General features: G+C 48.7%; 1 protein-coding gene across 2 annotated transcripts in view; it reads left to right on the top strand.

Annotated features, from left to right (window-relative positions):
* The first annotated feature begins 1,262 nt into the window (after nt 1-1,262).
* Nucleotides 1,263-20,709, top strand: part of RRP12 (ribosomal RNA processing 12 homolog) — a 44,009-nt gene continuing 24,562 nt past the window's right edge. For both annotated transcript variants that reach the window (XM_054435430.2, XM_063670058.1), the window contains exons 1-12: nt 1,263-1,538; nt 2,097-2,326; nt 5,917-6,000; nt 8,471-8,547; nt 11,338-11,443; nt 11,644-11,760; nt 13,570-13,708; nt 13,819-13,946; nt 16,206-16,304; nt 16,948-17,039; nt 20,115-20,226; nt 20,458-20,555. In XM_054435430.2, coding sequence (XP_054291405.1) covers nt 1,400-1,538; nt 2,097-2,326; nt 5,917-6,000; nt 8,471-8,547; nt 11,338-11,443; nt 11,644-11,760; nt 13,570-13,708; nt 13,819-13,946; nt 16,206-16,304; nt 16,948-17,039; nt 20,115-20,226; nt 20,458-20,555 — 1,421 coding nt within the window. In that variant the 5' untranslated portion in view covers nt 1,263-1,399. The remainder of the gene's footprint in view (nt 1,539-2,096; nt 2,327-5,916; nt 6,001-8,470; nt 8,548-11,337; nt 11,444-11,643; nt 11,761-13,569; nt 13,709-13,818; nt 13,947-16,205; nt 16,305-16,947; nt 17,040-20,114; nt 20,227-20,457; nt 20,556-20,709) is intronic.

The following is a 20,709-nucleotide window of genomic DNA, read 5'->3' as shown; positions in this document are numbered from 1 at the left end:
AAAAAAAAATTAGCCGGGCGCGGTGGTGCATGCTTGTAATTCCAGCTACTTGGGAGGCTGAGGCAGGAGAATTGCTTGAACCTGAAAGGTGGAAGTTGCAGTGAGCCGAGATCGTGCCACTGCACTCCAGCCTGAGCAAGACTCTCTCTCAAAAAAAAAAAAAAAAAAAAAAAAGAGAGATTGGAGAACCAGGGATTAATTAGGGATGGAATGCTGTCATAACGCAAGGGTGGCTTAGCAACTGAATATCTCCAGTAATAAATGAAAATAGCAAAGCTTGTCTAGAACACCACTGACAGCTTTTTTCTCTTTTCCAGTCAAACTAATTTTCACCCTTTCAAGTCTCCATAAGTTTTGACTTTTCCTTTTTTCTTTCTTTTTTTCTTTTTTTGAGATGGAGTTTCACTCTTGTTGCCCAGGCTGGAGTGCAATGGCGCGATCTCGGCTCACCGCAACCTCTGCTTCCCGGGTTCAAGCGATTCTCCGGCCTCAGCCTCCCCAGTAGCTGGGATTACAGGCATGCGCGACCACGCCCGGCTTATTTTGTATTTTTAGTAGAGACAGGGTTTCTCCATGTTGGTCAGACTGGTCTCGAACATCGTGACCTCAGGTGATCTGCCCGCCTCGGCCTCCCAGAGTGCTGGGATTACATATATACTTTTATATGAAAGTATATGACTTTCATATAAATGTGTTTCTATGCTTAATTTTGAAAATAGATTTTCAAATGTAATATAAATGTACTTTTTGTTGTTGTTTAACTGCAAAAGAACTCCAGTTTTTGTTTGCTTTGTTTTGTTTTTTTGAGACAGTCTTACTCTGTTGTCCAGGCTGGAGTGCCGAGGCGTGATCTCGGCTTACTGCAACCTCCGCCTCCCAAGTTCAAGTGATTCTTGTGCCTCATCCTCCCGAGTAGTTGGGATTACAGGCGCGCGCCACCAAGCCCAGCTAATTTTTGTATTTTAGTGGAGACGGGGTTTCACCCTGGTGATCAGGCTGGTCTCAAACTCCTGACCTCAAATGATCCACCGGCCTCAGCCTCCCAAAGTGCTGTGATTACAGGCACGAGCCACCACACTCAGCCAAACTCCAGTTTTATAAGGCTCACGCCTGTGGCCCTGAAACCTGGTCCTGGCTGGAGTAAGAACCCCATAGAACCCTTAGCAACCTAACTTCCTCCCTAGCAACGGATCTCCTTGGAGCTCCTCCCCATCCGAAGCCAGGAGGAGGTGTAAAACCGGATGTTGACTGTTTTACCATAGTAATGCACACGAATCCGGAAGTGACGCCAGAAGAAGAGGAAGTGAAGGCTACAGGGTATCCACGTGGGTTCTGAGCGTGTTTCTACGTCCCTGGAAGCCGGTCATTTAAGCTCATTCCCCGCCACGGCTTAGTCAACATGGGTCGCTCGGGAAAGTTGCCCTCTGGTGTCTCAGCTAAGTTGAAGCGCTGGAAGAAAGGCCACAGCAGCGACAGCAACCCCGCCATCTGCCGCCACCGCCAGGCCGCCCGCAGCCGCTTCTTCAGCCGGCCGTCAGGTAGCTGGGTTGGGACCCGAGCGCAGCCGGAGGCGGGGTTCCGGGCAGACCTGGGTCTAGATGAGTCTGGGGCCTCTGGGAGAGTCCGGGGCCAGGTATTGGACGTTTCATCTCTTAGGATGTCGGATCTGGAGCCCTCTCTGAAGGGCAGTCCTTGCAATTTAGCAGATGCGGAAACTGAGGTCCTCAGTAGGGAAATGTCTTGTGTAAGGTACCGCGGGTGTCAGAGTTGAGACAGATGGCTTGGACCTTGGGTAGCTCTTTACAGAGCGCGTTCACCTTCATTTATTTTGCAGGCCCTCTGAATCTAGCTCCCAGCCGATTCCCAGTGGCGTTTATTCCACTGCTACAGGGAAGCAGAAACTTTTACATGGAGGATTCCCTTTCTCCTTGGTTTTTCAAGTTTTTAGGCATACAGTGGTTTTATGAGACTGGCTGTGTTCAGAATTCAGCCTCTCGGGTTGGAGATTTGGCCTGGGCTGGTTTGTTTCCCAGGGGTTGTTCTGTTCTCTTGACCAAAAGGAGGCTTGGGCCTTATCTTGTGCCTCTGGCTCTCAGGAAGGAGTGACCTGACGGTCGATGCTGTGAAGTTACATAATGAGCTGCAGTCAGGGTCCTTGCGCTTGGACAAAAGCGAAGCCCCTGAGACGCCCATGGAAGAAGAGGCGGAGCTGGTTCTCACCGAGAAGTCCTCGGGCACCTTCCTGAGTGGCCTTTCCGACTGCACAAACGTCACCTTCAGCAAAGTACAGCGCTTCTGGGAGTCTAACTCGGCTGCCCACAAGGAGGTAGGGGTGAGGGTCAGGAGGGCCATAGGATAGTGAGGAGAGGCCAACTCATGCCTTTTCTTCAGCTCTGGCCGACAGGTCTTCGATGACAACAGCTGGTATTTCTGGATGATGCGTCATCGCTCCTCCCCTTTATGTCTCCTCCTAGGGCAGTTTCCACTTTCTGCTTTTTATAAGAACATCTCCTCTGCTGAAGTACTTGAGGGTAGAAATATTTTGCAAACATTTCTCTCCTCAGCTATACCTAACAGCACTTTTACACAGAGTATTTTCAATAAACATATGTTGAGTAAATAAATGCTGAGTAACAGTGATTAGGAAACGTTTTGTCTAGCAAGAACTAAATTTATTTACTTTAATTTAATTTAACTTAATTCATGTATTTATTTTGAGACAGAGTCTCGTTCTGTTGGCCAGGCTGGAGTGCAGTGGCGCAATCTTCACTCACTGCAACCTCCATCTCCCGGGCCCAAGCAATCCTCCTGCCTCAGCCTCCCAAGTAGCTGCCATTACAGGCATGTGCCACCACGCCCAGCTAATTTTTGGTTTTTTTTTTAGTAGAAACGGGGTTTCACCATGTTAGCCAGGCTGGTCTCAAACTCCTGAACTCAGGTAATCCTCCCGCCTTGGCCTCCTAAAATGCTGGGATTACAGGCATGAGCCACCGTGCCTGGCCTTACTTTTGTTATTTTATCTATACTTTAAAGTTATATATATTTTTTGTTATTGAAATAAAAAATGTCAAAATTCTAAATGATATCAAAATGATATAAGAAGAATATAATGTGATGGTAGATCCCCCAACTTGAGTCATTCACAGAGTTCCTGTTAATGGGTCATTGTCTGTCTTCCTGGACCAGCTCTGTCCAATAGTAATCTAAATTCAAGCCACATATGTAATTTAAAAATTTTTAGTAGCCATATTAAAAACTGAAAGAAACAGGTAAAATAAATTCATCTTTTTTTTTTTTTTTTTTTTCTGGAGACTGAGTATCCCTCTTGTTGCCCAGGCTAGAGTGCAATGGTGCGATCTCAGCTCACTGCAACCTCCGCCTCCTGGGTTCAGGTGATTCTCCTGCCTCAGCCTCCCGAGTAGCTGGGATTACAGGCATGCGCCACCATGCCTGGCTAATTTTCTATTTTTAATAGAGACAGGGTTTCTCCATGTTGGTCAGGCTGGTCTCAAACTCCTGACCTCAGGTGATCCATCCGCCTCGGCCTCCTAAAGTGCTGGGATTACAGGTGTGAGCCACTGCGCCGGGCCCAAATTAATCTTAATAATGTACTTTATTTAACTCAGTATCTTTAAAATATTATCACTTCAATGTATAATCAGTGTATTTTACTACAGCGTTATTTTTATGATACCAACTCTTCAAAATCTAGTGTATAATTTACCCATATACCCCTACTTAGATGCTAAATTTTCATTGGAAATACTTGATTTGTGTGTATTTAGAGTTCATAACATTTATAGTTGTACAAGTAGATTTGCCTACTATGAATTACTACAAACCTATTTGCCAGGTTGTTACAAATATATGTTTTCTAGTAAATGGATCAAGTATTTTAAATTATGAGTAGTTAAAATTTAAAAATTAAATTTTCAGGCCGGACATAGTGGCTCACACCTGTAATCCTAGCACTTTGGGAGGCTGAGGTGGGCACATCATTTGAGGTCAAGAGTTTGAGACCAGCCTGGTCAACATGGTGAAAACCCATCTCTACTAAAAAATTAGCCTGGCATGGTGGCATGCGCCTGTAATCACAGCTACTTGGGAAGCTGAGGCACGAGAATCACTTGAACCCTGGAGGCGGAGGTTGCAGCGACCCGAGATCGCACCACTGCGCTTCAGCCTGGGTGACAGAACGAGACTCTGTCTCAAAAAAAAAAAATATATATATATATATATATATTTTTTTTTTTTACCCAATTTTGTTATTTAGGTTTACCAAAATGTGATTAGTTTCTTTTCTTTTTTTTTAGACAGAGTCTCACTTTGTCACCCAGGTTGGAGTGCAGTAGCTGATCAGCCTTCCAACTGCCAAGTAGCTGGGACTACAGGGGAGTGCTACCATACCCAGCTAATTTTTGTATTTTTTGTAGAGATGGGGTTTGCCATATTGCCCAGATTGGTCTCGAACTCTTGGGCTCAAGGGATCTGCCCACCTCAGCCTCCCAAAGTGTTGGGATTACAGGTGTGAGCCATTGTGCCCTGCTTGATTAGTTTATTTTCTATCCACTGTTCTGCAACTTTTTCCCTACTGAACGATATTTATAAGTTAATATATAGTTGTTCTCATTCTTTTGAATAATGCACTATTTAAATCATTCATTATTGTATAACGATACAGTCAGGTCTCCATATTTGCGGGTTCTGCCCCTGCAGATTCAACCAAGCATGGATTGAAAAATCTTTTTAAAATAATAATAATATACCGGGCAAGGTAGCTCACGCCTGTAATCCTAGCACTTTGGGAAGCCGAGGCGGGCAGATCACTTGAGGTCAGAAGTTCAAAACCAGCCTGGCCAGCATGGTGAAACCCCATCCCTACTAAAAGTACAAAAAATTAGCCTGGCGTAGTGGCACATGCCTGTAATCCCAGCTACTCAGGAGGCTGAGGCAGGAGAATCGCTTGAACCTGGGAGGTGGAAGCTGTGGTTAGCAGAGAGTGCGCCACCGCATTCCACCCTGGGTGACAGAGTGAGACTCTGTCTCAAAAACAACAACAACAACAACAAAAATACAGTATAACAACTATTTATATAGCATTTACATTGTGTTAGGTGTTACAAGTAATCTAGAGATGATTTAAAGTATATGGGAGGCCAGGCATGGTGGCTTATGCCTGTAATGTCAGCACTTTGGGAGGCTAAGGAGGGCAGATCACTTGAGGCCAGGAGTTCAAAACCAGCTTGGTCAACATGGTGAAACCCCATATCTACTAAAAATACAGAAATTAGCTGGGCATGGTGGTGCACACCTGTAATCTCAGCTACTTGGGAGGCTGAGGCAGGAGAATTGCTTAAACCCAGAGGCAGAGGTTGCAGTGAGCTGAGATCATGCCACTGCACTCTTGCCTAGGTAATAGTGAGACTCTGTCTCAAAAAAAATAAATAAAGTATATGAGAAGATGTATATAGGTTATACACAAATACTACACCATTTTATATAAGGGACCTGAGTGTCCTCGGATTTTGGTATCTTTAGGGGTCCTGGAACCCATCCCCCCCCCATAACTGCAGTACATTAGAGACAACTACAGTACATTATTAATCTCCTGTTGATGGCTTCTTGACCATTCCAATTTGTTGCTGCCATGAACATCCTTGTACATAAATATTTGCACACTTATCTCACGCAGGTATTTCTACAAGGTTAGTACCTCATGGTGGAATTTTAGCAAGCATTTTCTGAGTCTTGTTATTTGCTGGGCCCCCTGGTATGGACCCAAGCCCTGAATGTTGCCTGTCTTGTCTGTCTCTGGGCTTTAACCAGAGATTAATCTGTAAAGGAGCAAGGAAAGGAGGTTCCCCTGGGGTGGGATTAGGCCTCAAATAGTCACAGTGCTTTCTCCCGCCTGTGCAGATCTGTGCTGTTCTGGCTGCTGTCACTGAGGTGATTCGCTCCCAGGGAGGGAAGGAGACGGAGACTGAGTACTTCGCTGCTCTGGTGAGTGGGTGCCGCTGGAGGGTGGGTGCTCAGAGCAGCAGATTATGCAAGATTTAGTGAGAAGATGAGTGCCCCTGGCATGTGGGGGTAGAGAAGGACAGCCTTGACCAGGTGAAAGTGCTTCAGTTATTCTCAGGTGGCTTAGGAAGGCTGGTGGTATTTGCTACATTTTTATTTTCTCTTTTCTTTTCTTTCTTTCTTTCTTTGTTTCTTTTTTTTTAAAGAGACAGGGTCTCACTATGTTGTCCAGGCTGGTTTCAAATTCCTGGGCTCAAACCGTCTTGTCATCTTGCCTTGGCCTCCCAAATTATTGGGATTACAGGCCTGAGCCACTGCAACTGGCTACTTATTACTTTTTTTTTTTTTTTTTGAGACGGAGTCTCGCACTGTCACCCAGGCTGGAGTGCAATGGCATGGTCTCAACTTATTGCAACCTCCGCCTCCTGGGTTCATGTGATTCTCCTGCCTCAGCCTCCCAAGTAGCTGGGATTACAGGTGCACACCACCACACCTGGCTAATTTTTTGTATTTTTTAGTAGAGAAGAGGTTTTACTATGTTGGCCGGACTTGTCTCAAACTCCTGACCTCGTGATCTGCCTGCCTCAGCCTCCCAAAGTGCTGGGATTATAGGCGTGAGCCACCAGGCCTGGCCTACTTTTTTTTTTTTTGAAACAGAGTCTCACTCTGTTGCCCAAGTTGGACTGCAGTGGCACGATCCCAGTTCACTGCAACCTTTGTCTCATGGTATCAAGCAATTCTCATGCCTCAGACTCCTGAGTACCTGGGATTACAGGCATGCGCCACCACACCTGGCTGATTTTTGTATTCTTAGTAGAAATAGGGTTTCACCATGTTGGCCTGGCTGGTCTCGAACTCCTGACCTCAGGTGATCCCCCCACCTCAGCCTCCCAAAGTGCTGGGATTACAGGTGTGAGCCACCATGGCTGGCCTACTTATTACATTAAATAAATAAATATATTTGTGTATGTATGTGTGTGTGTGAGTGTGTGTATATATATATGTGTATATATATACTTTTTATTTTGTTTTTGGGTTTTTTTGTTGTTGTTGTTTTTATTTTGTTTTGGAGACAGGGTCTCACTTTGTTGCCCAGGCTGGAGTACAGTGGTGTGATCATGGCTCACTGCAACCTCCACCTCCTGCGTTCAAGTGATGATCGTGCCTTGGCCTCCTGAGTAGTTGGGATTACAGGCGCCCGCCACCATGCCCAGCTAATTTTTGTATTTTTGGTAGAGACAGAGTTTCGTCATGTAGCCTAGGCTTGTCTTGAGCTCCTGGGCTGAATGAGTTCTCCCACTTTGGCCTCCCAAAGTGCTGGGATTACAGGCATGAGCCACCATGCCCAGCCCGGTTATTACATTTTTAAAGAATTGTTAAAACACACACAAAAAGAGCATGCACCAGAGACCAAATGTGCATGCAAAGCCGAAAATATTTACTATCTGGTCCTTCGTAGAAAAAGTTTGCCAACCTCTGCTCTAGAATAATGAAATAAATTAGATGGCAGTATATGGTGTTTGGCTGGGTGTGGTGGCTCACGCCTTTAATCCTAGGACTTTGGGAGGCCAAGGTCGGAGGAGTGCTTGAGGCTAGGAGTTCGACACCAGCCTGGGCAATATGGTGAGACCCTGTCTCTACAAAAAAATAAAATAATTAGCCAAGCTTTGTGGCGCATGCCTGTAGTTCTAGCTGCTTGGGAAGCTGATGTGGGAGGATCTCTTGAGCTTTGAAGTTCAAGGTTACAGTGAGCTATGATTATACCACTGCACTCCAACCTGGGAGACCCTGTCTCTCAAAAAAACTATCTATCTATCTCTGTATATATATGCACATAAACATATATACAGTTTATTTATTTATTTTTTTTTGAGACAGAGTCTCACTCTGTCGCCCAGGCTGGAGTGCAGTGGTGCAATCTCAGCTCACTGCAAGCTCCGCCTCCCGGGTTCACGCCATTCTCCTGCCTCAGCCTCCCGAGTAGCTGGGACTACAGGCACCTGCCACCACGCCTGGCTAATTTTTTGTATTTTTTAGTAGAGACGGTGTTTCACTGTGTTAGCCAGGATGGTCTTGATCTCCTGACCTCGTGATCTGCCCTCCTCGGCCTCCCAAAGTGCTCGATTACAGGCGTGAGCCACCACGCCCAGCCACATATATATAGTTTTAATTATGTGTCAGGCAGTATTTTATATATATTAATTCAATTAAACCTCACAACAACTTATAAGGTATGTAGCATTAGTATCCCTACTTTACAAATGAAGAAATTGAGTCACAGATAGGTTAAATTACTAGCCCAAAACCGCACAATGCCAGAGTCAGGATTTGAAGCTCTGATACTGTGGTTCTCAGTCACAACTGTTCTGCTGGGCACATGTTCCCCCACTCTCTTTCCTGTTTGCTCAGTGTAAGTTTTTATCCATTCACACCCCCTCAATCTGGCCCTCAGATGACAACAATAGAAGCAGTGGAGTCCCCGGAGTCCCTGGCCGCCGTTGCTTACCTGCTGAACCTTGTCCTGAAGCGGTGAGTTCTGCCTCCTTTTTGAACCCCAAGGCTTTTTGTGGAGGGGAGAAGGGAATGTGGACAGGAGAAACAGGATCAGGGAATTGTTTTTTAAAAAGATACTTGCTCTTCATGAACATTGTCTAGAGGCATGCAGAATGGGCCAGCGTGTGACATACCATCGTAGGCCTCTAGTGAGAAACCTCTAACAAAAGTAGGCTGTCCTGAACCCCTGGTAATAGAATCGTTTACCTTTATGCCAAGAAGGTTGGGAAGGCACCAAAATCTTCACGTGGTGTGTGTCCAGGCAGACTTTCAGGAGCTCGTGCTGTGAGATCTAAAGTTCTTATTTGATTGTCCAAAACAAAAGGCACGTCCGTAGGACCTGCAGTGCTTCCCTGGTTCCATGTGTGCTCAGTGTGTTCATGACAGAATCAAGTGTGCTTTCCTTATTGAGGAGCAGAAAATCATTGTGAAAGTGTTGAAGGCAAAAGCAGAATCAGAAAGCTCTGTTGAAAATGAAACTTTTTTGGCCTGGTGCGGTGGTTCACACCTATAATCCCAGCACTTTGGGTGGCTGAGGCAGGCAGATCAAGAGGTCAGGAGGTCGAGACCATCCTGGCCAACATGGTAAAACCCCGTCTCTACTAAAAATGTAAAAATTAGCTGGGTAGGCTACATGCTGTGGCTCACGCCTGTAATCCCAGCACTTTGGGAGGCTGAGGTGGGCAGATCACCTGAGGTCAGGAGTTCGAGACCAACCTGTCCAACATAGTGAAACCCCGTCCCTACTAAAAACACAAAAATTAGCTGGGCATGGTGGCAGGCGCCTGTAATTCAGCTACTCAGGAGGCTGAGGCAGGAGAATTGCTTGAACCCAGTAGGCGGAGGTTGCAGTGAGCTGAGATCGCACCATTGCACTACAGCCCTGTCAACAGTGCAAGACTCCGTCTCAAAAAAAAAAGAAAGAAAATGAAACTTGTTTTGAGTAATAAAAATTAAAAGTCATGGCCGACGCAGTGGCTCATACCTGTAATCCCAGCAGTTTTGGAGGCTGAGGCAGGAGGATTGCTTGCGGCCAGGAGTTGGAGACCAGCCTGGCCAACATGGTGAAACCCAATCTCTACTAAAAATACACAATTAGCCAGGTGTGGTGGTACATGCCTGTAATCCCAGCTACTTGGGAGGCTGAGGCAGGAGAATCACTTGAACACAGGATGTGGAGGTTGCAGTGAGCCAAGATCAAGCCACTGCAGTCCAGCCTGGGCAATAGAGTGAGACTCCATCTCAATCAATAAATAAATAATAAAGTAAAAAATAAAAAACCTTGATTCTTTAAGATGAAAAAGTTCTTGAGGTTGGTTGCACAACAATGTGAGTATACTTGGCTGGGTGTGGTGACACACACCTATAATCCCAGCACTTTGGGAGGCTGAGGCAGGTGGACTGTTGAGCCCAGGAGTTTGAAACCAGCCTGGGCAACATGGCAAAACCTTGTCTCTACAAAAAAATACAAAAATGAGCTAGGCATGGTGGCATGCACCTGTAGTCCCAACTACTTGGGAGGTAGAGGTTGCAATGAGCCTAATTGTGCCACTACACTCCAGCTTGGGTGACGAGTGAGACCCTGTCTCCAAAAAAAAAAAAACCCCACAACATGAATATACTTAACAGTACTGAATGATATACCTAAAAATATTGTTGAAATGATGTGTTGTTTTTTTTTTTTTTTTTTTTTTTTTTGAGACGGAGTCTCGCTCTGTTGCCCAGGCTGGAGTGCAGTGGCGCCACCTCCTCTCACTGCAGCTCCACCTCCTGGGTTCACGCCATTCTCATGCCTCAGCGTCTCAAGTAGATGGAACTACAGGTGCCCGCCACCACGTCTGGCTAATTTTCTATATTTTTAGTAGAGACGGAGTTTCACTGTGTTAGCCAGAATGGTCTCGATCTCCTGACCTCATGATCCACCCGCCTTGGCCTCCCAAACTGCTGGGATTACAGGCGTGAGCCACTGCGTCCAGCCGAAATGATGTTTTATCTTATGTGTATTTTACCACAATTAGAAACTTATTTATTTATTTATTTATTTATTTTTGAGACAGTTTTGCTCTTGTTGCCCAGGCTGGAGTGCAATGGCGCAATCTCAGCTCACCGCACCCTCCAACTCCCGGGTTCAAGTGATTCTCCTGCCTCGGCCTCCCAAGTAGCTGGGATTACAGGCGTGTGCCATCACGCCCAGCTAATTTTGTATTTTTAATAGATACAGGGTTTCTCCGTGTTTGTCAGGCTGGTCTCAAACTCCCGACCTCAGGTGATCTGCCCACCTCGGCCTCCCATAGTGCTGGGATTACAGGCGTGAGCCACCGTGCCTGGCCAGAAATTTTAAAATACAATTTAAAAGATACTTGTGTATCAGGTGGCATTCTACAACATAGGGTCCTGGGTGACTTGGGTCATTATACCAGGGAGTGTGAGTGTTGGCCCCCAGAAGGGGCATTCCTGGAGCAGTGAGTGGCAGAAGGGAGGGAAGGAGTAGTTGGCCCTGGGCTTTCTGGAGATGTGAACTGCCAGGGGAGGTGGAGAGAGGATTGGTGTGAGTTTAGGAGTGGGAAGGTGAGGGAGGCAGGGATCCCGAGTGGAAAGCACACTGAGCTGGCTGATAAGGTGGGCGCCTGTTCTGACTTTGTTGCTCACTTTCTGAGTGACTGTGCCACCAGCGCCCCTTGCCCTGTCCTCCTTAGTACCACGAGGGGCTGCGCCAGCTGCTCTTCAGGGACCCTCTGGGGTGACCGTCTCTGTTCTTTCCCACAGTGTTCCCAGCCCTGTGCTTATTAAGAAGTTCTCTGATACCTCCAAAGCCTTCATGGATATCATGTCAGCTCAGGCCAGCAGCGGCTCCACCTCTGTCCTCCGATGGGTTAGTGTCTGGGGCTTAGTTTCTCATCTGGCGACTCCCAGAGCCTGTCTGATTTGGTGATGCTTGGATGTTCCCTGGAGAGGGGTTTAGGCACCCTGGGGACCTCAGACAGATGGGATTTTCTGGAGTCAGTGAGAACCTGGGCTCTTTTCCCTCCTGGCCGAGGCTGGTGGCACTGAGGGACTCTGACTTTCTTCCAGGTCCTTTCCTGCCTGGCCACCCTTCTGCGGAAGCAAGACCTGGAGGCCTGGGGCTACCCCATGACCCTTCAGGTGTACCATGGGCTGCTGAGCTTCACGGTGCATCCCAAGCCCAAGGTGAGACTACTAGATCCCTAGAAAATGGGGCAAGGGGACAGCCACCACTCGGCCCAGTGCAGCCCAGACTTGGCTAGCTGAGTGGCACTGGGGAGCTTGCCCTGAGTACTGGCTTCTGCTTTCTGCCTCTGAGGCACCATGCATTTAGATGCAGAAGGCAGGGCGGCTCTTCCTCCTCCAGGAGGCTGTTCCCTGTCAGCCCTATCTGAGTCTCTGGTGCCTCGTCAGCCATTGCCCTGTTGACATAGACTCTCCCCGTATGTCTGTTTACCTCGGCAGGGAGGGTGGCATAGTTGGGGGAGTCACACAGACCTGAGTTGGATCCTGAATTCACTGCTCGAGGTGTGACCTTGGGCAAGTTACTTAATCTCTCTGAGCCTCAACTTCCTGACTATGAAATAGAGATAATTGACTGAGTGTGGTGGCTCACGCCTGTAATCCCAGCACTTTGGGAGGCCAAAGTGGGAGGATCATTTGAGGTCAGGAGTTTGAAACCAGCCTGGCCAACATAGTGAAACCTCGACTCTACTAAAAATATAAAAAGTAGCCAGGCGTGGTGGTGGGTGCTTGTAATCCCAGCTACTCGAGAGGCTGAGGCAGGAGAATCGCTTGAACCCAGGAGGCAGAGGTTGCAGTGAGCCAAGATTGCACCATTGCACTCCAGCCTGGGCAGCAGAACGAGACTCCATCTCAAAAGAAAAAAAAAGAAATAGAGATAATCACACCAACTTTGCTACAGAGTTGTGGGGAGACTCCAGTGTTCCCCACAGGCCTGGTGCACCTCCTGGCTCACGGCAGGTGCTTGGTAAGTGATGGTTCCCCACTGTTTCCTCTGGAAATTTAGGGCAGGAGGTGGTAACAATAACAGTCATGTAATCACTCCCAGTGCTAAGCACCGCCAGCCCAGATGGTCTCATGCTCCCTTCCCTCGGTGCTCACATGATCTTTTCCTCACCTTCTTCAGCTCTCGCTGCAGTGGCACTTCACTGCGGTGACACTTTCCTGACCACTGTATAAAAAGCAGCCCCTTGGCCAGGCTCGGTGGCTCATGCCTGTAATCCCAGCACTTTGGGAGGCCGAGGCGGGCGGATCATGAGGTCAGGAGATCGAGACCATCCTGGCTAACACAGTGAAACCCCGTCTCTACTAAAAATACAAAAAATTAGCCGGACGTGGTGGCGGGTGCCTGTAGTCCCAGCTACTTGGGAGGCTGAGGCAGAAGAATGGCGTGAACCTGGGAGGCAGAGCTTGCAGTGAGCCAAGATCCGCCACTGCACTGCAGCCTGGGCTACAGAGCAAGACGGTGTCTCAAACAAACAACAACAACAACAAAAAAAGTAGCAGCCCCTGCTTGGTTAGCTGCAAAGTACTTTTTAACCTTCTGTTATGTATTTGTTTGTTTTCTGCCTCCCTGCTGGAAGGTGAGTTGCCTGCTGTTCACTGACAGTTTGCCAGGACCTAGAACAGTGCCTGGCTTGCTGGACGCACAGTGTTTGCCAGATGATTAAGTGAATGAAGAAACCCCTGTTTCAAAGATGATATTGAAACTCAGAAATTAAGTAGTTGGGCTTACTTAAGGCCATTTGGTGAGTTAGTTGTAGAGCAGGGATTTGAACCGAGGTTTGTCTTGCTTCACAGCTCAGGATTCTGTACACATGAATGCCCTGGTGTAGCACTGGATCTATAGTAGTCAGATCATCATTGGATCTATATTTCAGCCAAAGCTAATCGGTTGGTGCTTGTGCCGGACACCCAAGATGCTGGTGGAACGCTGATCTGGCCTTGTCCCCTGCTCTCCTTGCCCCTCAGATCCGGAAGGCTGCCCAGCATGGAGTATGCTCAGTCCTCAAGGGCAGTGAATTCATGTTTGGTGAAAAGGCCCCTGCCCATCATCCTGCTGCCATTTCCACTGCCAAGTTCTGCATCCAGGAGATTGAGAAGTCTGGAGGTGGGGAAGCCAAATGGAGGGCAGGTGGATGGGAGGCAGTGGCTGGTAGAGCAGGACAGGGCCTGCTGCAGGGCGGGGGCTGGTGTCTCAGTTCCCCTTCTGTATACCAGGCTCCAAGGAGGCCACCACCACGCTGCACATGCTGACGCTGCTGAAGGACCTGCTGCCCTGCTTCCCGGAAGGCCTGGTGAAGAGCTGCAGTGAGACTCTCCTCAGGGTCATGACCTTGAGCCATGTGGTGAGCTCAGGCCCAAAAGCTGGAGAAAGGGGGGTCTGCAGTGGTGGCATTTGGGGAACTTACTGGTCAGTCAAAATGCAGGGCCTGGGGTCTCCCTCCCTGACTGTGTTCTTAAGCTAAAACCAACAGCACTACGTTAATCTGTGGTGCTTGGCTAGGCCAGGCCATATCAGAGTCCCCTTCCAGATGGAAGCTGACCTCAGAGATCAGGTCAGAGTCAGGGTGGATCTATAGTGGGCTGGTAAAGCCTCCTTCTGCACCAGCTCTATGTACCCTATACCAATTTTTTTTTTTTTTTTTTTTTTTTTGAGACCGAATTTTGCTCTTGTTGTCCAGGCTGGAGTGCAATGGCGCGATCTTGGCTCACTGCAACCTCTGGCTCCTGCGTTCAAGCGATTCTTCTGCCTCAGCCTCCCAAGTAGCTGGGATTACAGGCATGCACCACCACGCCCAGCTAATTTTTTGTATTTTTAGTAGAAATGGGGTTTCTCCATGTTGATCAGGCTGGTCTTGAACTCCCAACCTCAGGTGATCCGCCTGCCTCAACCCCCCAAAGGTCTGGGATTACAGGCATGAGCCACTGCGCCCGGCCCAGTTTTTTTTTTTAGCAGCTTTAATGACACATGAAAAATGATTTCCTTATTTCTACCATTTCTAGCACAATTCTGTAAATCTTTATACAGTCAGCTCTTTGTATGTGTGGTTCCCACAGCCATAAATTCAACCAACCTTGGATTGAAAATATTTGGAAACTGGGCATGGCTGCACGTGCCTATAATCCCAGATGCTTGGGAGGTGGAAGTGGGAGGATTGCTTGAGCCCAGGAGGTTGAGGCTGTAGTGAGCCGTGGTCATGCCACTGCACTCCAGCTTGGGCAACAGAGCAAGAACCCTGTGTCAAAAAAAAAAAAAAAAAAAGAAAAGTAAAAAAAGGAAAGAAAAAGAAAAGAAAATATTCAGGAAAAAGAAAACGGTTGGTTGCTTCTGTACTGAACATGTACAGTTTTTTTTCCTTGTCATTATTCCTTAGACAACAGAGTGTAGCAACTATTTACATAGCATTTATATTGTATTACGTATTATAAGTAATCCAGGTGATTTAAAGTGTATGGGAGGATGCGTGTAGGTTATATGCAAATACTACACCATTTAATATAGAGACTTGAGCATTGGTAGATTTTTATGTCCATGGGGGGTCCTGGAACCAATCCCCCACAGATACCCCCACCAACTCACTGTGTGTTTTCTCTCTTTTTTTTTTTTTTTTTGTGATGGAGTCTCGCTCTGTCGCCCAGGCTGGAGTGCAGTGGTGCGATCTCGGCTCACTGCAAACTCCGCCTCCTGGGTTCACGCCATTCTCCTGCCTCAGCCTCTCGAGTAGCTGGGACTACAGGCACCCGCCACCACGCCTGACTAGTTTTTTGTATTTTTAGTAGACACGGAGTTTCACCGTGTTAGCCAGGATGGTCTCGATCTCCTGACCTCGTGATCCGCTCACCTTGGCCTCCCAAAGTGCTGGGATTACAGACATGAGCCTCTGCACCCGGCCTTGTGTATTCTCTTGTAGTGTTTATTTACATACATATTTTTTAAATTGTAAAATATAAATAATATGATCATTGTTTAAAAGGGAAAAACAATTCAGAAGTGTGTAAAGTAAAAATCTCCTTCCCTCCAAATCCTGTTTCCTAAGGTAGACAATGCAAATAACTTTCTGGGTATCCTTTCAGACATTTTCTCTTTGGATAAACAAACATACATGATAAAACATGTAAAGTTACATGTTTTATCACCTGTGACCTTAGCACTTGGGAGGCTAAGGCAGGAGGCAAGGAATTTGAGACCAGCTTGGGCAACACAGTGAGACGAGACTCTGTCTTTATAAAAATTAAAAAATTGGCCAGGCACAGTGGCATGCACCTGTATTGGTCTCACCCCTGTATCTGGCAACGGAGCAAGATTCTGTCTCAAAAAAAAAAAAAATAACAGCTGTAGTAGACCGTTTATAGCCTGCTTTTTTGGCTGTTATGTTAAAACCATTTTGTTAATGTTTCTATCTTTGTTTAAGACATTTAAAGCTTTTTCAGTGGCTTCCATGTCTTACTAAGGTGGCAGTCCTCAGGGTGTCTCTGTGTGGGGGGCATGTGTGAGGTTCAGGGGGTCCTCAACTCTCTAGCCACGGGTGGAGTGGAATGTTGAGGGGTCCAGGGCCAGCCGTGGGCTTTGTAGTTCCTTTCTAAGCCTGTGTGTCCCCCTCCAGCTGGTGACAGCTTGTGCCATGCAGGCCTTTCACAGCCTCTTCCACGCCAGGCCTGGCCTGAGCACCCTGTCAGCAGAGCTCAACGCCCAGATCATCACGGTGAGGCCTATTGGTGGGATGTGGGGGCATTAGGTGGGGGGTGGTGCCTTGGGAGGCTGTGCTGGGGGCGCTTGCCCTGCGCCTTATCTACAGAGTGAGGTTGGCTGGGCTGGGTTGTCCTAGTGGAAGAGGCCAGTAGAAGGGGAATGAAGATTGGAGTCCAGCCATCAAATTCACATCAGTGTCCCCAGGAGCTGGGACCTTGACCCTTGACCTAGTTAACTTTAATGAACTGTTTCAGCATGGTCTCGTGGTGCTCATAGATACCTTGAGCAGGGCTCTCAGCCTTAGAGGTCTGTGGATGGATTTTGGGAGGGGGGATCAGATCCCCCAAATTGTTAGCAAAATGTACGTTTTTTGTTTTTTTTTTCAAAGAAGGCCTCTGGCTTTTGTCAGACTCACAAAGGTGTGTGTGACCCATGATACTCCTCTGCTCCTAGAGGCTGTTCTCCCAAAGAATTAGAGGTGGGAGGGCTTCGTGGAGAAGGGAAAGGCAGGAGCTGGGAAAGCCAAGGGGGCTGTGAGTGCCAGGGTCACAAGCACTGTCCCCAGGACATTGCTGGTGCCAAGATGGGAAGGGGTCATCATCACTGGGCTATTGCAGACCCTGCATGCTCAGTCACCTGCTTACTCCCACCTTTAGGCCCTGTACGACTATGTTCCCAGTGAGAATGATTTACAGCCCCTGCTAGCCTGGCTTAAGGTCATGGAGAAAGCCCACATCAACCTGGTGAGGTACGGATGAAAGAGGGGTGCTTAGGGCCTCTGTCCAGGCTGTCGAGGTGGGGGTGCTCAGGGCCTCTGTCCAGGCTGCCGAGGTGGGGGGTCCTCAGGGCCTTCATCCTGGCTGCCAAGGTTGGGGGGTGTCCTTAGAGCCTGTGTCCAGGATGCCGAGATTGGGGGTCCTCTGGGCCTCCGTCCCGGCTGCTGAGGTTGCGGGGTCCTTAGGGTCTCCGTCCTGGCTGCTAAGGTTGCAGAGTTCTCAGAGCCTCTGTCCAGGCTGCCGAGACTGGGGGTCCTCAGGGTCTCCGTCCTGGCTGCCGAGGTGGGGGCTCCTTAGGGCCTCCATCCTGGCTGCCGAGGTTTGGGGTCCTCAGGGTCTCCGTCCAGGCTGCCGAGGTTGGGGGTACTTAGGGCCTCCGTCCTGGCTGCTGAGGTTGCGGAGTTCTCAGGGCCTCTGTCCAGGCTGCCGAGGTTGGGGGATCCTTAGGGTCTCCGTCCAGGCTGCCGAAATTGGGGGTCCTCAGGGCCACCATCCTGGCTGCCAAGGTTGGGGGGGTCTTTAGGACCTCTGCCCAGGCTGCCGAGGTGGGGGGTCCTCAGGGCCTCCCTCTAGGCTGCAGAGGTTGGGGGTCCTCAGGGCCTCTGTCCTGGCTGCCGAGGTTCGGGGTGCTCAGGGCCTCCGTCCTGGCTGCTGAGGTTGGGGGTGCTCAGGGCCTCCGTCCTAGCTGCTGAGGTTGGGGGTGCTCAGGGCCTCCGTCCTGGCTGCTGAGGTTGGGGGTGCTCAGGGCCTCCGTCCTGGCTGCTGAGGTTGGGGGTGCTCAGGGCCTCCGTCCTGGTTGCCGGAGGTGGAGGGGACGTGAGCCGGAGGCTGGAGAGGCTTCAGCCTCCTGGGGCCTGACGGCATCTTCATGTCAAGTGAGCTACAGAGCAGCTCTTGTTTTTTTTGAGGCACGGGGTAGGACAGTGCAGCTCGTTCTAACAGGGTCTGATTCCTGCCAGAGCATTTGCCAGCCGGCCGGGAGGAGCAGCAAGGTGGGCTGCGAGCCCTGCGTGCCAGGTTGAGGCCTGAGTTTCACCCTGCCTCTTGCCGCTGCCTGGTTGTGTCTTCCTGTGCACTCGGTTTCCTGGCCGTGGGATATCTTTTCTGCGGCTCCACTCCACTCTTGCCTGGACTGGCGGCTCCTTTCTCCAGGTTCCGTAGTCCCGTGAACCGACTTTCTGCTTTGTGTCTGCATACTTTCAGGGCTCAGGCTTGGCCACTTAATAGTAATTCCACTTTTCTGGAATAAGGCTGAGAAGAAACTGAGTATACAGTAACCAGTTGGTGACCTGCATGGAGGGAGGCAAGGGTCTCTTAGGCCTTGTGGCCCTGTTTTGCTGGGTTTGTCTTCGCAACTGAAGGGTTCCCACGGCCTGCCCTCACCCAGGCAGCTTGGTCTCACCCAGGCGTGTGCCAAACACTGTTCATCTGTGCTTCCTTTCACTAATCACAGCAACCCCATGAGGAAGGGTTTAGCCTCAATTTATAAGCCAGAAACAAAGGCTCTGTGAGTGAGCTAGTCACACAGCCCTGATGAGTAAGGCCAGGTCTGCCCAGCCCACGTTCTTTTTCCTGCACCAAACTGCCTTTACTGGGAGGTGTCCAAAAATGGCAAAATCACCCCATTCACCACTTCTCAGGCTTCATCCTGCAGGAGCACACCCACAATTAGGCCCCAGTGTGCGTCCCAGGATGTTTATCATCGTACTCTAGGTCTAAACACATAAAAACTGGAAGCAAGCTAAATGTCCCACAGAGGGGTGAAATATAAACAATGAAGTACTGTGCAGCCATTAGAAACAATCAAAGTGGGCCTGGCACAGTGGCTCATGCTTATAATCCCAGCACTTTAGGAGACTGAGATGGGCAGATCACTTGAGGCCAGGAGTTTGAGACTAGCCTGGCCAAAATGGTGAAACCCCATCTTTACTAAAAATACAAAAATTATCCGGGTGTGGTGGTACACACCTGTAATCCCAGCTACTTGGGAGGCTGAGGCACGAGAATCGCTTGAACCTGTGAGGTGGAGGTTGCAGTGAACTGAGATCGCACCACTGCACTCCAGCCTGGGTGACAGGGTGAGACCCTATCTCAAAAAAAAAAAAAAAAAATAGAAACAATCAAAGTGGTTGTATGTGCACTTATATGGAAAGAACTCGAAGATATATTGGGAAAAAGCAAGACATAGAATAGCAGGTATGATGTGATTGTTTCTGTATGTGTACTCTGGAACCACATTGCTAAGGGTGTGAATCCTGACCCCATTACCAAGCTGGGTGGCCTTAGGCAAGTTATTTGACTTCTCTCTGTCTTTCCTCATCTATAAAATGGAAAAATAATAGGATTTATCTCATTAGTTGTTACAAGGTTTAAATGAATGTATGTTGTATCAGTGGTTGGTATATGATAAGAGTTACATAAATGCTACCAGGCCAGGTGCAGTGGCTCACACCTGTAATCACAGGGCTTTGGGAGGCCAAGGCAGGAGGATCACTTGAGGCCAGAAGATCGAGACTAGCCTGGGAAACACAGTGAGATCCTGTCTCTACAAAAAATAAAAAGATTAGCTGAGCATGGTGGCATGTGCTTGTAGCCCCAGCTACTCAGGAGGCTGAGGTGGGAGGATCGCTTTAGCCCAGGAGTTTGAGACTCCATGAGCTATGATTGTACTACTGCAAAAAAAAAATGTAGCAGAAGTTACTGTTTTTATGTTTGTGCATTTTAGAACTTCTGGAAGGGTATTTAAGAAACTTAACCTTGATTTTCCCCCGGGAAGTGCATATAAGGGTCAGGCCAGAAGGGTGAGTTAGGGAAGGCATGCCCTTCATTTTACACCTTGAAGACCTGTTTGAATTTTTTACCACATGTAGTTATTACCTGAACGATAGTACCTTTTTAAAAACCACCCACCAGAAGGGCCCTATGGAGCCCTGCAGATCAGTGGGTTTGTGACTATTTTCAGAGCTGGGCCATCTCAGCCCTGAGCCCTGGTTGCCCGGGTCCCCAGGGCTCAGGCCAGGCCCCACAGAAACCTTTTGTCTTGACAGGTTGCAGTGGGACCTGGGGCTAGGCCACCTCCCTCGCTTTTTTGGAACTGCGGTGACCTGCCTCCTTTCCCCACACTCGCAAGTGGTGACCGCTGCTACGCAGAGCCTCAAGGTACTGCAACTTTAGCTGAGGAAGCAGAGGGCACAGGGGGTTCTGTGGGCTGCCCTGTGTTTCCCAGCACTGGCCCCAGGCTACCAGCTCGGGCCCAGAGAGGGCACTCTCAAAATGGGAGATAGGTTTCTTTGAAGCTTTCTTAGACTCCCAGGAAGCTGTTGCCTGGGAGGCGAGAGTGGTCCTGGGGGGCTGCCTTGGGCCCAGAAAGCCTGTGGCCTCTCTTTGCAGGAGATCCTGAAGGAATGCGTGGCTCCCCACATGGCTGACATTGGCTCCGTGACCTCCTCGGCCTCAGGCCCTGCCCAATCTGTTGCCAAGATGTTCAGGTGAGGATATGGGGTCCATGTTAGGAAGGGATGGTGGTACCTTGAGGCAAATTCTATATAATACTAATGCTCCACTGTCCACCTACTGTGGGCCAGGCATGCAGTGGCAGTGCTTTACAGGATTGCAGGCTGCTTACTGAACATCTGCTAGAGC

This window comes from Pongo pygmaeus, chromosome 8 (genome assembly GCF_028885625.2).
Source record: "Pongo pygmaeus isolate AG05252 chromosome 8, NHGRI_mPonPyg2-v2.0_pri, whole genome shotgun sequence".
Taxonomy (NCBI): domain Eukaryota; kingdom Metazoa; phylum Chordata; class Mammalia; order Primates; family Hominidae; genus Pongo; species Pongo pygmaeus.
The sequence above is the reverse complement of the archived record's forward strand: the minus strand, read 5'-3'. Positions and strand labels throughout refer to the sequence as shown.